At 34.0% G+C, this 17,144-nt stretch overlaps 1 protein-coding gene across 1 annotated transcript in view; it reads right to left on the reverse strand.

The window, feature by feature from the left end:
• The window catches only part of NIPBL (NIPBL cohesin loading factor), a 202,594-nt gene that overhangs the window by 107,710 nt on the left and 77,740 nt on the right, over nt 1-17,144 (reverse strand). The window contains 3 exon segments of the mRNA XM_017868906.1: nt 3,083-3,210; nt 6,238-6,403; nt 8,112-8,254. Of these exon segments, the coding sequence (XP_017724395.1) occupies nt 3,083-3,210; nt 6,238-6,403; nt 8,112-8,175 (358 nt within the window). The 5' untranslated portion in view covers nt 8,176-8,254.

Consider the following 17,144-nt stretch of genomic DNA (forward strand, 5'->3'; position numbering starts at 1 on the left):
AAGAACAATTTTATTACAGCACCATTTTCCATAAAACTAATCCAGGACTAGAAACAGAGATTATAATATTTTGAAAAATTTTACTTGCTTACTCAATATTCTATTATTTAGCCTTAGAATTCAAAAGATTTTTTAAAAAGTTGTCTTATCTAACCTCGCACCTAACACAATACACTTCCTTCTACAACAGGACTCAGGGTAGTTTTTATTACACGAATATTTTATCATACACACCTCTCATGCTTGGGAACTTAATTTCACAAAGATATTTGTATTATGGTTCAGACATAGGTTTTGCAAAGTACTTTATTTATGGGTCAAAAGCTTGAATTCCTGCAATTTCCATCTGAATGTCTTTTGAAGCAAAATAGAATGTACCTATTCCTTCTTTCACAATAACTCTTTGTCACATAGTAGGGATTAACGGAATATTTGATTAAAAAATAAAAACTTGAGAATAGCGTGCTAGTTCTTACATTTATTTTCAAGCCAGACATTATTTCTCAATTATTATGCAAATGGCATTTCATTATACAGGAGACACAGAAAAATTCACTTATTTAGACATTTCAGAATCAGATAAAAATCTATAAATAACACCCTGAATTTTCTTATGATTTCTATAGCCAATCTCTTTTTTGGGAGCTGCAAATAAAAAAATGAAAAAAAAAACATCAAATTATATTTCCAAATTTCATTTCCTGCTGTTGTTACAAAAGTGCCTTTCGCCAGAAATATTCAAACAGAAGTTCATTTGCTAAGAGTACTACAAAAGAGATTGTAGCTGAAAGAAATTAGGTTTCAAAATCACCTCTCAGTCTACCAGTGAAGAGTGTTTTCTTAAGTATGTAGTCTAAATTTCAACTTCTGACTTTTCTTTTCCAACTCAAACTCAGCACAAAATTGTTTTGCTCCATAGCTTAATAGCTTAATTACTATAATTATTGTTGCTGGAGGTTTTTTTTCTTTTCTTTTCTTTTGGAGGGAGATGAATACTCAATGAGACAGGAGTTAAAAGCTTTTCCCCCCTGAATTAACAGTCATCACTGGGACAAACTGGAATTACTAGTTTGAAAGCAATGGCTTTCTAAATAAAAGGGATAAATGATATTCTTATAGTCCTTTTCAATTAGCTCTAAGTTCCAAAGAACTATGATTAAAGTGATTTGCATTTTATTAAATTTTCTCCACATGCATGACTCATATTTAAACTTACCAACCCCAAAATCAACTTTTAAATTTCTATTTTATTTTTATTTTTTATTTTTTAATGAGACAGGATCTCTCTGTGTTGCCCAGGTTGGTCTCGAACTCCTGGGCTCAAGCAATCCTACCTTGGCCTCCCAAGTGCCGGGATTACAGACGTGAGCCACCACGCCTAGCCAGCTTTTAAAATTTCAAAGCCATATATCACCAGGAAAATGCTTTAATAAAAAAAAAAACATGCAATTAATCGATTAATTTTAAATGCTAGTTTATGCTTTTACAATGTAGGGTATATAGAAATCAAACAATGTTTTGGACTAAAAAACAAGTATATGTAGTATAAAACACAAAATGTGACTGAGAGGTGAACACTCTAAAAGTTTTATTAGAGTGATTTACTACCCAAATACCCAAAATGTAAGCTGCAAAATGTAGTATTAGTAACCTTAGATCCATTTATCCAATACTAGATTTACTCACATTCTCATGTAACCTAATACTCCCAGTCTATTAGTCTTTTTTCCAATCAACTCTTTCCATAATTTCTTTCAATTCCAACATTTTCCAGAAAGCATTCATAACTCTAGCTTCCTCCATTATTTATATCGGTCTCCTACTATTGCAATCTAACTTATTAGTTCTGGTGAAGACAAAGCACTGTCCTGCATACCTACCTTCAACTTGCTAAAAGGCAAGTCGGTCAGAAGCATCCCCATTATACATTTTGAGGAATCGATAGCAACTATGCAATTGCTTTCAAAATACCATTCAAACAACACAAATATACAGAATCAGCAAAGTAACATTATTTAAAGGAAATGGAATAGGAAGCATCATGGAAGTGCTGCCAACAAAGTAAACCAAAATGATTTGGCAAAATTATTTTATTTTTTCTTTTTTTTGAAGACAGGGTCTTGTTCTGTTGCCCAGGCTGGAGTGCAGTGGTGCAATCTCAGCTCACTGCAGCCTTGACCTCCTGAGTTCAAGCGATCCTCCCACTTCAGCCTCCCAAGTAGCTGGGACTACAGGCGCACACCATAACGCCTGGCTAATTGTTGTATTTTTTTGTAGAGACAGGGTTTCACCATGTTGCCCAGGCTGGTCTTGAACTCCTGGCCTGAGGCAATCCACCTGCCTCAGCTTCCCAAAGTGCTGGGATTACAGGTGTGAGTCACCAGCCAGGCTGGTAAAATTCTTAAATACAGTTATTTAATTAACAAAGTTGAACTTTCTGAAGTTGTCTAAGCTATTCCCTCCCTGACTATTTTAATCTTGAGAGCCAAACAGGCACTTGGGCTTGTAAAATTCGGTAAACTTGAACAGAACAATGCTCTTAACCCAAAGGTACTCCGTGACTACATAAAATTATATCTGCGTTGGATGTAATATTTTATTATTTTATAATACTATGAATCAATTTTCTTTAATAATACTTAACCAATTTTCTGTTGCTAAGGCAACAGGAGTATTAAATCAATTATTAGAAAACCATGAATATAGAATCACAATCAGTATTAAAACTCTATATACCTGCTACGGTGTACATGTTCAAAAGCTTTGCAAATATTTGATTAATGAAAGACTTATTTCAAATTAATTCTGATTTTCCAAAACAAAAAAAAATGTTTAAGCTGAGTAAACTGATGTATTCCAAAATATTTAACAAAATACACTTAAAGCTTTGTCTAATTCTCAAGGAATTTAATTACATATTAAACTATAAGAATCTTATCAATTTAGTTTCCTTCTTGTTCTTGGCTTGACTGAAGGCATAAACATGGCACTCCTGATAGGCCAGCTTGTTAAAGAAGACACCTGGATTTAAATATGTATAAAACAAGTTCTGATATGGGAATTCAGTTATTAAGAAACTCACCACTTTGTACATATCTGTTCTGCATGCTTTTCTCCCTGAAAACATTAGGACTCCTTGCCAGGACGGCCTGCAACAAGACTGGTATGTCACCTTCTGGGTCATCACTGCCAAGGTTATCTTTCAACTCTCTGGCATTGAGAAAATAAATATCAAAAATTAAAATGGTGACTGATTCTTAAGAAGATTTATCATATAAAAGTAAATCACACTAGTATGGCCAACAATATGAATTTTCTTTCTTTTTTTTTTGAGACGAAGTATTGCTCTTGTCCCCCAGGCTGGAGTGCAAAGGTGCAATCTCGGCTCACTGTAACCTCCACCTCCCAGGTTCAAGTGATTCTCTTGCCTCAGCCTCCTGAGTAGCTGGGATTACAGGTGCCTGCCACCACGCCCAACTAATTTTGTATTTTAGTAGAGATGGGGTTTCACCATGTTGGCCAGGCTGGTCTTTAACTCCTGACCTCAGGTGATCTGCCCACCTCAGTCTCCCAAACTGCTGGGATTACAGGCGTGAGCCACCACAACTGGCCCCACAGTTATGAATTTTCAAATACGCTATCCCTGGGAGAAATACAATTACCAAAAATAACAGAGAGGGATTCTTCTAAGGACACTCTTTTTTCTTCATTTTACTTTACACAGTCAGGGGAAAAAAGCCCAAAACACTATTTTATTGAACTAAGAGTTTAATAATTTCCAAGCAGTTTTAAAATAGAAAATAAATATATTCTATTCTAAACTACTCAAAATAATGGAAGGGTAGAGAAGTGATAGTTATACAAAAAGTTGATATTTGTTATTGGAATATATTTTCTTACATCTGAAGATGAGTGAGTCTTTCTGGGAATGTCTTACAAATAAGATATTGTTGCCACACTGATTAAGACAAGACCCAGAGGTTATGTAATTTTTCCATCTTATATTGTTTTCTCAAATAATGTCATGGTGGGGGGAAAGCGGAAACCAAACAGCAAATTTTAATACCTTCACAGCAGCAATTTTCAATAAACTTTAATGTAAGTAGCAAATTAAATTCACAACCATGGAGATGATGATAAAACTAAGCATAGGCAGTGTTTTAATTTTACATTATACATGTCAATGTTCTACTCATTGGATCTAACCATGAAGACCTATAAAGATGGTGTCCAATGATAAGACTCATTGCATTTCTAGGGCAATCTTAAGGGAGCTCTCCATAAAATAAGTCCTTATTTTATGTGTGCTATTTCCTTTACATCTTTAAATATTTGGTGAAAACTACTGAGTAAGTATGCACAAGCATAAGAAGTGATTTAGAGGCTGGGTGTGGCGGCTCACGCCTGTAATCCTAGCACTTTGGGAGGCTGAAGTGGGTGGATCACCTGAAGTCGGGAATTTGAGACCAGCCTGGCTAATATGGTGAAAACCTGTCTCTACTTAAAATACAAAAATTAGCCAGGCGTGGTGCTGGGGGCCTGTAATCCCAGCTACTCAGGAGGCTGAGGCAGGAGAATGGCGTGAACCCACGACGAGGTGGAGCGCTGCCAGTGAGCGCAAAGATCATGACCACTGCCACTCCAGCCCCTGGGCGGACAAGCAAGACTCCGCTCTCAAGAGAGAGAAAAAAAAAAAAAATAAAAAAAAGGTATTTAATAATATTGCTGAGTGACAAAATATTAGTAGTAGTATACTTCTTTCTGATTTTAACCAATCATTTCTTAGCTTCTCTATTAGAAAATCCATTTAGTAAGCATCTCACCTTAGCGTCATCAGCTTTAAAAATGTCCCCAAAGTATGTACTGCAACTAATGCAGACACCTGTCCATTATAATGTGTTTATCCTCATTCCCCTACATGATGAATCTTTAAATTAAAAAAAAATAAAATAAAGAATGTGAGGTTACATGAGTAACACTGTGTGGTGGGATAGGAAGGGATAAGAATGAGAAATTTTATTTTTTACGCATTTTTGTGTTGTTACTATAAATATGATTTGGTTTTGTAGTGAAAAAAATATTTTTTTTTCCCCAGTGCAGTGGTGTGATCTTGGCTCACTGCAACCTCTGCCTCCCGGGTTCAAGCGATTCTCCTGCCTCAGCCTCCCGAGTAGCTGGGACTAAGGCATGTGCCACCATGCCCAGGTAATTTTTGTATTTTTAGTAGAGACAGGGTTTCACCATGTTGGCCAGGATGGTCTCAATCTCTTGATCTTGTGATTTGCCTGCCTGGGCCTCCCAAAGTCCTGGGATTACAAGTGTGAGCCACCGCCCCCGGCCGAAAAATAAATTTTAAAAGGTATACCTGTGCAAAAAATTGTAAATATGCTATATAATTTAAATCAATTTTATTTTAAAAAGTTTACTGTGTGAAAATACATACCTATAATTAGATGGTAGAGTAAATTCTAGGAAAACTTAGTCCCAAACTCTATAACAGCCTTTCATGGAGTTAGCCCTTGAATTCTTATATACTTCTCCTGAAAAGCATGTAAGCCTAATCCAAAAAAAAGCTAGCAGCATAGTCTGTTAGAGTCTGTGAATTTTAACTACTTCAGCAATATCAGGAAAAAGGGATATAGTTTCTTTTTTTTTTTTTTGAGACAGGGTCTTGCTCTTTCGCTCAGGTTAGAGTGCAGTGGCACAATCTCAGTTCACTGCAAGCTCCGGCTCTCTGGTTCACACCATACTCCTGCCTCAGTCTCCTGAGTAGCTGGGACTACAGACGGCCGCCACCACGCCCAGCCAATTTTTTTTTTTTTTTGTATTTTTAGTAGAGACAGGGTTTCACTGTGTTAGCCAGGATGGTGTAGCTCTCCTGACCTTGTGATCCACCTGCCTCGGCCTCCCAAAGTGCTGGGATTACAGGCGTGAGCCACTGCGCCCAGCCAGGGATATAGTTTCATGACCAGATCTCTGCAAAGATGATCGATCCCCCAAGATAAGTTCAAAAGAGCTGACAAAATATCCATAGAGCTACATAGGTCAGAGTTATCTAAAAATTGCCTATTTAAATCTCATTAATCTGTTATCGCAATAAGACTCTATTCTCCCTTGGATACTGATATATTTTAAAACTAAACTATGTATCTAAAATTTTGAAATAAAACCAGGAATACGGATTCTCTTAGGCCAAAACTTTTTACTTATATTAGATATAAAATTGATCATACTTACATGTGATCTGTTGATACCTGGTTGAGGCTATGGACAAGCTGTGAAACCAAATTGTCATCCCTACAAGCCAAAAGGCAGTTCACCTCTTCTGCTATTCGTGCATTAAAGAGAAGGCTCTTTGTAGTTGTAGCAGGTAAAGGAGATGGAAGGGGCAGCTGGTTCAGGACTATTTGGAATAAAATCAGATTATTAGAAATTGAGTGACTGTAAGAAGTCTCTTTAGTGTTTAACTGTATTTTGGGATTAAAAGTAAGTTATAAATATCAATGTGACAAATTATTAAAAAGCATTCCTCCTCTTCCTAACACACCTCAATCAACCCTACAAAACTCCCAAACCTTCACTTGGACCATAATAGATTATACTAGTCTCTAGGAATAAAATTCAGCTCCCTTATATTCATCCTTGCTTTTCATTTCTTAAACAAATGACTAGCGAAAAGGGCATGGTTACAAACTAACTTCCAATGTAGCAATTCATTAATTTCATTTGTTCTTGTTTATAAGATTTATCAGAATCACTAGTACGCTCATACAAATAAATCAAATAACAATATCTGACTCTTCATAAAACAGACAAGTAACATTTTTTAAAAGCTTAAGAATATACAAATAAATATTTCACTTTAGCAAGAAGGCATTCATAGCATAGAATTCTGTAAGAATATTAAAATATTCTTCTAAATTCCAAATTCCTAAACAATTATCTCCTCTTTATTCTCTAATAGCAAACAAAAGAACATAAATGTTTTATAGTAGCTTAAACTCAGCTGTTTAATCTCTGTTCACCTAACAGAAATTTGTTCATTTGTCTAAAAGTTAAGAAAGCTAACTAAAATATCAGGCGTCTGTTTCTGGCTTAATTTCTAATCACCTATACAGTATAATTATCATGGTGCTCAGCCCCAATAGGTACTAACAGGATTTTCATTAATAAAAACACAGAAAATAAATTATTACCTAATAAACAGGGCTTCCTGCAAAGACAAAATATTGAGGTACAGCAAAGATCATGGGGAGAAAAACCAAAAAGAAATTCCTTATAGTATATCTGATTTTGTACTCCTAAATTATTTATGCCTTACCTACAACAAAGTGATAATAAAAACTAATGATAATAAAACAAAAGTTTTCTTACCTAACGCTAACCCAATCACCTACAGCACTTCCCTGTTAATTTAGATCTCATAAACTAGTTATGCTAGTTTCCTAAGCTCAAAGCTATATAGGCTGTTATCTATTTTACCCCACTAAAACCAACTGGAAATTCACAAAACAAAACAAAAGCCAGAAAAATTGTATTTGGAGGATACTGAACACGGACAAAAACACTTCTTGAAGATACTTTCTCCTAGCTCCCTTATTATGAAGTTCCAAATCTTGCACAATGCTATACAAAGAAAAGTATGCCATTCTCTCACTTTCTACTCTTCCCTCTCATATCTTTTTCCTTTTATTTATTCAGGTAGGATGACACAGTAACTAAAATTGTAGGGAGATTTTTGCATCATTACTCAAGGACTAAGAATTAAAGTTACAAATGCCTAACAAATGAATGAATCTCTGAAAAACTGAGTTACATTAAACAAATCTCAAAAGACTGGCAATGTTCTTTAAAATTCTTAAGTCCTTAGAGTAAAACAGGCTGCTGATATCCGCAACAAACTCCAACAGATTACTGAACATGACAACCAAATTAAACATCACTAAGAAGTTAGATAAATTAGGCTGTCAAAATTTTTTTCTTTAAAGGGCAGTTTCAGTTGCTATTTCTGTAAATGTGTTTTAAAGAACCTATAATAATTTTTAGAACAGTCACTGTAAAAATCATTAACACACAGTAGAACTTAAATTAGATAAATTAACCAAACTTACGGTCTGTGAGACTAGCAATCCCCGCAAGAGTAGTAATGGGGACATGGGGCATATCCCCATTCATCCTGAATTTCTGGAATGGTGTTGCCTATAAAAGTACTCAGTTCAGGTGCCAGCTGTCATTACTTCCCATTTCCCAAACACTGCAACACACAAAACAGACAATTATTTGTAGAAATATGTCAGATATATGACTACCAGGAAAATGCTTAATCACTATAAAAAAAAATTTCTGCTTTTGTTTGTTCAACCTATGTAATAATCATTTTTATATACCACTTACTATATGTTAAGCAATTGCAAAGTGCTTTTCACACGTTAACTCAGTCCTCACAACAACCCAGTACGACAGCTACTATTGTTTTTTGCATTTTACTAAAAGGAAATTAATTTACAGTGAGTTTAAAGTAACTAGTGGAGCAAGAATTAGAACCAAAGCAATATGGTTCCAGAGTTTGTTTCTTAACTGCTAGGCTGGATTGCTAGATAGGAATACTTGATCAACCTTGACAAGCACTGTAATTCATTTCCACACTATAAGCACATTAAACATTTAACTTCATAATCTAGCTTCAACTTGCCTTTCTAGCTGTGTCTTTTATCACTATCGTACATAAACCACCCTCTCCAACCAACCTGATCTAATCAGATTCTCCCAAATCTCTCTTGTGTATTCCCATCTTTATATACTTCCTTAAGACATTCTTCCTACCTAGGAAGCCCATTCCTACTTTGGTCCAAATCCTATAATTCTTCAAGATCCAAAGCATGTTCCCACTAATTCATGAAACCTCAAATTCACCCAAATGAGTATCTTAATCTACTCTGAACTTATAACATTTATTGCCCAATATTATTTTAGTAAATAATTATATATTCCTTTGTGACATCTTTTGAAACTTGTCTTGTTTCAATCTTGCATGGTTACTTACTGTTCATGTACTTAGCTTGTCTTTCCAACTATCACTACATGTTTCTTATTACTCACATAACCAATATGCAACCACAGAAAGGACAAAGACGTGTTAACATTTTTAATGTTCCCCATACAAATGACTTAACTTTATGTTAATGACTTTAATATTTAGTATTTATCATGATGGAATTCTCTCTCTCTATACACACAGAAAAACATATGAAGACATTCTGTAAAACTGAACACTTTGTTATTCTGTTCAAAGCCCCCACATTTCCACATTTTTCTCTTCTTATTTTCAACATATGGCTTGTAAAACATTTATCTTTCCTTTAACAGTACTTGGTAAACCCTTTTTTGTAAGTAGATAATATTTTAACAATGTATACATTAATCGAAAGTACACTTTCATTAAGTTACTTTTACTTTACAAATTAATCAGCAATGGAAATCTACATCAACTAAGCCATAGAGCTAAGATTGAAAACTGAATTGTAGCTTCCAGTTTAAAAAGCTTAAATATTTATCTTTTAAAGGTTGTATTTGCTAGTCAGTTACTTTTAAGAGAACCTCTTAAGTTTTTGAGTTGTAAACGTCAAACATTCAAATGACATAATACTAATAATTTCCCTTACTTATATGTCTGAATGCAACATTGCAAATAAGAGTTTTTTTAATGTATAATTATACAGGGAGTTAAAATTAAGAATTTCCTCTGCCCCAAACATGATTATTATAAATATCAGACCTATTGATCAAAGGTACATTAAACAGGTACAATAAATATAAGATCTATTGAACAAAAGCACATTAAACAGGTACACACACACACACACACACACACACACACACACACACACACACACACAGAATTTAACAGAGTTATAAAGTAAGCATCCATAGAACCACCATCCAAAAGGCTAGCATTCCGGTTCCTTCTAGGGGTATTAACTATCTTGTCCTTGTGGTAATCATTTCCTCTTTTTTCTTTACAGTTTAAAGACCTTTATATGTACATTCTTTACCAATTGCCAGCTAAGGGAAAAAACATTACTTTCCTTTGGTGAATGACTGACAAAATTTCTAGTAGAAGCCCACTGAAAGGAAAAGGCACAGGAAATAATATAGGAAAGCTATAATCACTACTAGCTATTCTATATTTGTCCATTTGCTACACTGTGGACTCTACTCTTTGAAATTATTAATTTGATTCTTTAACAATTACTAAAGAAATTTAATGCAACATAGTTAGCAGTCACATGAAACACTTTAAAAGTTGGCTGGAATTTAAAATTTCCTGATAAAGGTCACCAAAACACAATGAATTTTCATAAATTTATACTAATAAGGAAGTTCCAATTTATGCTTAGTAATTAATGGAAATAAATCATTGAATGAAAATGACTTACAGATCACAAAAATATCGTTATTCATATACAACTCACTGTTGTACATGTACACTGCCATATTCAAGCAGATTAAGTAACAAATGACTGTATTTAATTATTTAACTCAGAGGCTAGGAACCTAAAAAGAGTAATATGCTAGAGGATTCTACTGTGGGCTACCTGACTGTTTTCTTAAGTCCCAGGTGAGTAACAAATAGAGCAGATCCAACCCCAGGCTAGGATTTTTAGCCTAAAAATGACTATGTATTTAGTTACCCATATATGAGCTAGAAGATTAATAAGCCTAACCACAAGATTGTGCTTTTCACAGTGATATAAAAATGCACTGAATACTGATGTTAACTAAATACTAGGAGTAAAGGGGAAAGGGCGGGAGAGCAACAATATTTACTTGGTTTAAAGTGCTTTAATTACATGTTGATAGATGATTACTGACAAAAACATCTGATCTTCACTGCTGAACTATGGCTAATACCACTGGAATCCACGATTTTGAAGAACAGCAGAGGAATTTGGTAGAAATGAGGTCACAATTTTAGCTAAAGTCACAGCTTTTAACAAATGTAAGTAATCTGTGGAAATGTTGCTACTTTACGTTGGAAGGTGACCAGGGTCCATCAAGAAATAGTGTTCCTAGGTTTCTAAACATGAACAAATACACTCCTAACTAACTAGCTATGACATTTTTGGCTCTGGACTGAATAATGTTTTGGACTGCTTGGCTCTGTGAAAGTATACTGTTTTTTGTAAAACTGAAGCTGACATGTGTCCAGAATGAAACAGCAACCAAACTGTAAAGAAGATTTTAATGAGGGCTTTAAAACTGTCACTTAAGGTAGTGCTTTACAATCTGTGATTGGTTACTGATTAGTAGATTATAAAATAAATTTAGTGGGTTGAACACTGAAAGGAATGGAGGGAATAGAAATATAGGGTATACTGCACAGTGCTTTGTGAGTCCAGGTAAAATGTCTTTTAAATTGTGGGTCACCAGGCAAAGCCATCTGAGAGCTGCTGATTTGAAAAAATGGAAGAGTGAGGAAAGTAGCCCACCTCCTAAGTGGTGATGAGAATAAAATAAAATAATGCACATGTATCATCTGACATACCACCTGGCACATAGTGAGTGATTCAGAAAGTTAACAGCATTACTAAATAGATTTGGGAGAAGAGAGGAAGAACAGGAGTCTTTTCGAAACAAATAGAGGGAAAGGCATTTTTTCAATACAAATAATTCCTACTTCTGAAAGATCTATTATAAATAATTATTTGGCATCCCAGTATATATTTCACCACAGTATTACAAGTCACAGTCTTGGGCCTGCTCACCTACAATTACTTAAATCATAAGGTAGGAGAAATAAATACTGGAGACAGAAAGCAGAAAAAAATCTAACTGTTGTAATACTAAGAACTAAATCAAATAAAACACATTGCGTGAGAAATCATTTATAAACTAAATTTAAGAATGGCTTGAGGTTTAATTAAAAGAATGCTTAATTAGGGTAAGATATTATAGTAAATTATCAATTTAGCCCATTCTAATGAGTCTGAAGGGAACTTTTAAGCATTTGCTAAGATTTTTAAAGACTCTAGTTCTTCATTTAATTTCACTACCAAATTTACGACTTCCTCAAGCAAACAAAAGAAATGCAAATAAAACAGTATCAGTAGGGATTATAATAATATTAAAATTGGGACAGATTTGGAATAGAAGGCATTCTTATTATCTGATGGTAGATAAATTTTCTGGAGGGCCACTTTGCACCCTATAACCAAAGCCTTAAAAACATGCATATTTTTTTCTCAACAATTTCACTTTTAGAAATATATCCTAAAGAAATAATCATATACATGCTGAAAACATACACATGTAGATATTCCCACAACATTTTACTACATTTTAGTGACTAAAAAATACACTTACTATGTAATAAAAACGGTTATAAACACTTTAATGTACTTTCATTTAATCCTCATATGAACCTGAGGTGCTAATACTACAGTTCTATTTGATGAAGAATGTGATGTACAGAGAAGATAAATAATTTGCCTAAGGTCATACAGCTGGAGTCAAACCCAGGCTATCTGGTACATGGACACTTAAACTAACAACTAAAATGTATAACAATATTATTAGTATAACAAATGATGGTACATCCATGAGAGATTACTATGCATACACAATCAATATACTCAAAATATACAGCCAAGAAACAAAGAGATTAATTAGGCTGTGTATTTGAATCCAAGCTCCCCCACTTATTACACAACCTTGGACAACGTATTTAATCTCTGCACCTCAGTTTCCTCATCTCTGATACAAGAGGTAGGTAATTATTATTAAATTTTGCTGTGAAGAGGAAATAATATGTGTAAAGTTCTTAGAATTGTGCTGGGCATGTAGTAAATGTTTGTTAAATGCAAGATGTTATTTATTATATATTCTTCTGCACCTTGCTTTTGCCATGTATATTATCTTGGAAACCTTTCATTTATGCAGATCTGTCTCATTCTTTTTTAAATATTATTTTACAGGTTGACTGAAACATCCAGTTTAAAAGAACGTTAGTCAGTATACTGTACCATGTGACAGTGAAGTATGGTGACTCTGGCTTTACGGAGTTAGGCTCCTTACTTTATAACCACATTTAGTATGTGATTCACACTTCTATGGCATTTCAATTACTCTTTCTTCTTGATCTGAACTATTGAGCAGAAAGCAAAATTCACTTTGAGGAAAATCAGTTTTGGATACAAGATTACAATGAGTAAGTAAACACCATGATATTTTTTATGCTAAGTTCATAACCTTTCTTCTCAAAATTTGCACAATGACATTTTAACAAATAAATCTTACCAAGCACAAACCCCTTATTTCCTCCATCTTTGAATACACTAATAATGAGCTAAATACATGACGGATGTAAGACATGATTTTGGTAACTTTTCCCATAACAACTATTCAATATGTCTTAGTAATTTAATAATTGAAATTGCTTTAAACTCTACTTTGTGTTGTTTTCCAGAAAAATCTGCTTCATCTTGTCTTTACATAACTAAAGCAATTTCCTTTTACTATGCTTAATAGTTAACAGTTTAAAATGCTATATCAGGTTATATAACAGTTTCATTCAACCCTGTAAGTACCCCCTGAGTTGTAAGCGGCACCCCAACACAACATACTATTTCTAAAATATTTAGTCCTTCATGACGCATCCAATTAATGTTTATCTTATGTTACTGTGTCAGACACTATGCTAGGCAAGCAAAGTACAATGGTTAACAAGACGGAAACATCCTCTGCCCTTTAAAATTTGAGTTTGGCCACAAGAATGTGGTAAAGGGAGTACATATTTCAGAGGCAGAAAAGAGAAAGAATCATTGAATTAAAGCCTGAACCAACTTTACAGTGATGATTCTATATTTTAATCTCTCCACAAATTGGCACTAAAATAAAAAAGAATGACAAAGATTCTTAAAATTCAAGAAAAGATATTAAAGATATATTGCTAATCAAAAATATCAATGTGCACATCATAAGCTCATCAACCAAGCTAAATACTTTTCCTTAAAACACATTTTCATAAAAATGATGGTCTATGCATGGAAAAAAAAGAGTATTATTAAACCTTTAACAATGATTAGGGGTCAGGTATATTCTGAGATGTTGGGGAATTCTTATTTTGGTGGTATTTTTATCAGTATCCTTGGACTTTTATTATGATTAGAATATTACTTTATGATTCAGGAAAACAGTAATATAAACTATGATAAAATAAAAAAATTAGTAAGTCTCCTGTTGCTGCTACATGTACATAGATTTCTCTGAATATTTAAATAATTACCTATGTTAAGCATCTTCTATGAAGTACACTGAGCTAGGTGCTGAAGACTAATATAACATGCAAGGTATATTCACAAACACTTTAGAGCATATCGCCAGAAAGGTCAATTGGAGCCTGCAAGGGAGTTTCTTATATAATGTTGATATCTTTTTTCACATCCTTAAGCTTTCAGTTAAGACTAATTTAATAGTGATTAGGAAGATAGGGTGGGGGAGGAAGAGACAGAGACAGAGGATGGAAGCAGAAAGTTCTGTTAGAATACTGCAGTACTTACATGTAACCATGGTGTGACTTTGGACTTGTTCAGATTAAAATGCCAGTGTAATATCTAGTTGGAGATGTCTAAAGCAGGAATTTGGAAATTCACAATGTGACAAAAGTGGTCTGAACTATAGCTATAGTTATGGAAGTGATTTACTGAGGGTTGATAACAGTTACATTATAATAGGTTAGATAGGCAAGAAATAAAGTAACGCTGTGGGGGAAATTTTTTTTGGCACTTGTTATGTGTCAGATATTTATATATCCCTTTCCTTAATCATTCCAATATCAAAGGACTATAAAGATTATTACTATTTCACAGATGCAAAAATTAAGTTTCAGGGCCTAAAAACTCTGTCTACAGCTAAACAGGCAGCACGCAGCAGAAATAGGATTTGAACTTAGGTGTTGCTAACCAAATCTTACATTCTTATGTTTGTCTAAAGGACATAAAACCGAGAAACATCTACACTGCTATGGAAAAAAGATAAACCTACAGCAAACAGTAAAAGTTCTTCAGAGAAGATAAATGTCTGTTCAAGGTCTCTGAGCTAGCAATTCACTAGCCAAGACTAGAATATAAGTGTTTGATCTCCAGTTCAGCATTCTTTATACTATTATTGTCACCTTGTGTGATTATAACACTATTTTGAATAAACTGAAATTTCATATATGTGGAATATTTAACTAATTAACACCTTCTTTGCTAATGTTAATTTTTTTGGTGGTGGAGGAAAGGCTTAAAACTAAGTACATATATATATACACACACAGATATATGTGTATATGTACATACACACACACTGTTTTTGAGCAGGAAAAATTTAATATATAGAATTATTAAGTAGTAAAAAATGGTTAACTGGAAGGTATAAAAAGGATTCTACAAAATACAGGAATGGCAAATACAGGAAGCAGCTACCATCCATGGAGTTAAGGCGGGAAAATATCTGAGGAAAGTAAGAATTTGGAAAAGCATACTCATCTCACAAGGCTGAGATTCAGACCTTGTTATAGGGTGGCTGCAGCCCAACCTGTTGGGTAACAGAAAAGTTTGCTAGAGTCCTGGTGGGCCAGGAAACTAAGGGTAGATCTGTTAACATACTATGCTAAGAACTAAGGTCAGACCTTAGAATTGCCCCGCCACCACTTGGAGAGATGATTGAAAGCTTTAGTAAGAGAGGAGCAAGATTTCTGGGGGCGAGAATGGAAAGGTTCTCCTTGCCCTTTGCTCAGCCTTCTCACATTAAACAATTTTTTAAAAGTTTAAATTAATATTTTTATTGTCCTAGTTTATATTACATTTAACATTATAAACCACCTAAAATCCTTTTAGGAAGTAGGTGGGATATAAATGCTAAATAGCTACACAGGTTAAGTAAACAAATAAATCTATGTGGTACTACTTTAACTATTTTAAATAGGTCAGTGAGTCCCTAGAGAGTGGCACCTCTCCAGCAGAATCCTTTCACTTCAGTCAAGCCACCTTCAGATTCCTTTTCCCTGCCTGCTATTCAAGAACAGATTTTTCACATGCTATTTAAGATACTTCTGAAAGGATCTTCCTCAAATTCTAGTTCAAAACAAAAGTTCCCAATAAGTTGCACTGTAAAAATTCTCACTTTCTTTGAAACATTTCTGCTTTTCTAAAGTTCCAAATTACTTCCAATAAATTTTTAAAATGCAAAATAAAGCAAAGTTCTAAAACTCTCTTGAGACACTTGCTTTGCTTCTGGAACCCTGAGCTCTCTGCAGCCACCATGCTGGATACCAATAAGGTATATGTGTGTCCCAACAGTGTAGCTGTATCACATATTTATAACATGTATTAGAAGGATATATTTACACTGCTGAGTACTATTATGCAGAGAAAGAAAAGTTACCACTAAGTAAATAAGGTTGAGATGTAGGGTTTCTCAAAAGCAGTTTATAAAATATGTGCACGTTTGCTGAGAAATAAAACAATGAGTAAAAGTATATACTTCTATGAACTGACTTTAATAAAACTTCATATAACTTTAGTCCCAGTTTGTTATACAGTGAAATGGATTTGCAGAGGCCTGCAGTTAGTTACACAAAGTTTAATTGTACCAAACTATACAAAACTACAAACTACCTCAGGAAAAACATAGTCCTGTGTCCTGGAATTTCATTATTATAAATTTATTTGTACATAGAGGCTACAGAGGAAATTTCCAAGGGCATCTATGAATTGTTTGGATTCCTAGCCCACCCCCAACACACCAAAACAAAATTTCTCATCTTCTTTTATACTGCAAAAGAAATAGCCTGTCTCCAAGTCCCTTATACAGGTTGAAACTGTTATAATTATGACTGTTTCATATACAATCGTATTAGAAATGCAAAATCAAACAATGACTGTTTATTTCCAAATGAGGTTTAGGTTTTAAAGAACTATAAAATTAAGATCTAGATCTCAACTTCTGACCAAAACATATGTGATATACAATTGATTCAGTATGCAATATAAAAGGAAAAGCCTTTTACGTGAAAATTACTAAATAGTCCACAAGAGGGCACACTTTCAACTAATGTAAATAAGTGGGAAAATTAAAAATTCAGTTTTTTTTTTTTTTTT

The sequence above is a fragment of the Rhinopithecus bieti genome, unplaced genomic scaffold (genome assembly GCF_001698545.2).
Source record: "Rhinopithecus bieti isolate Rb0 unplaced genomic scaffold, ASM169854v2 scaffold_4911, whole genome shotgun sequence".
NCBI classification, from domain to species: domain Eukaryota; kingdom Metazoa; phylum Chordata; class Mammalia; order Primates; family Cercopithecidae; genus Rhinopithecus; species Rhinopithecus bieti.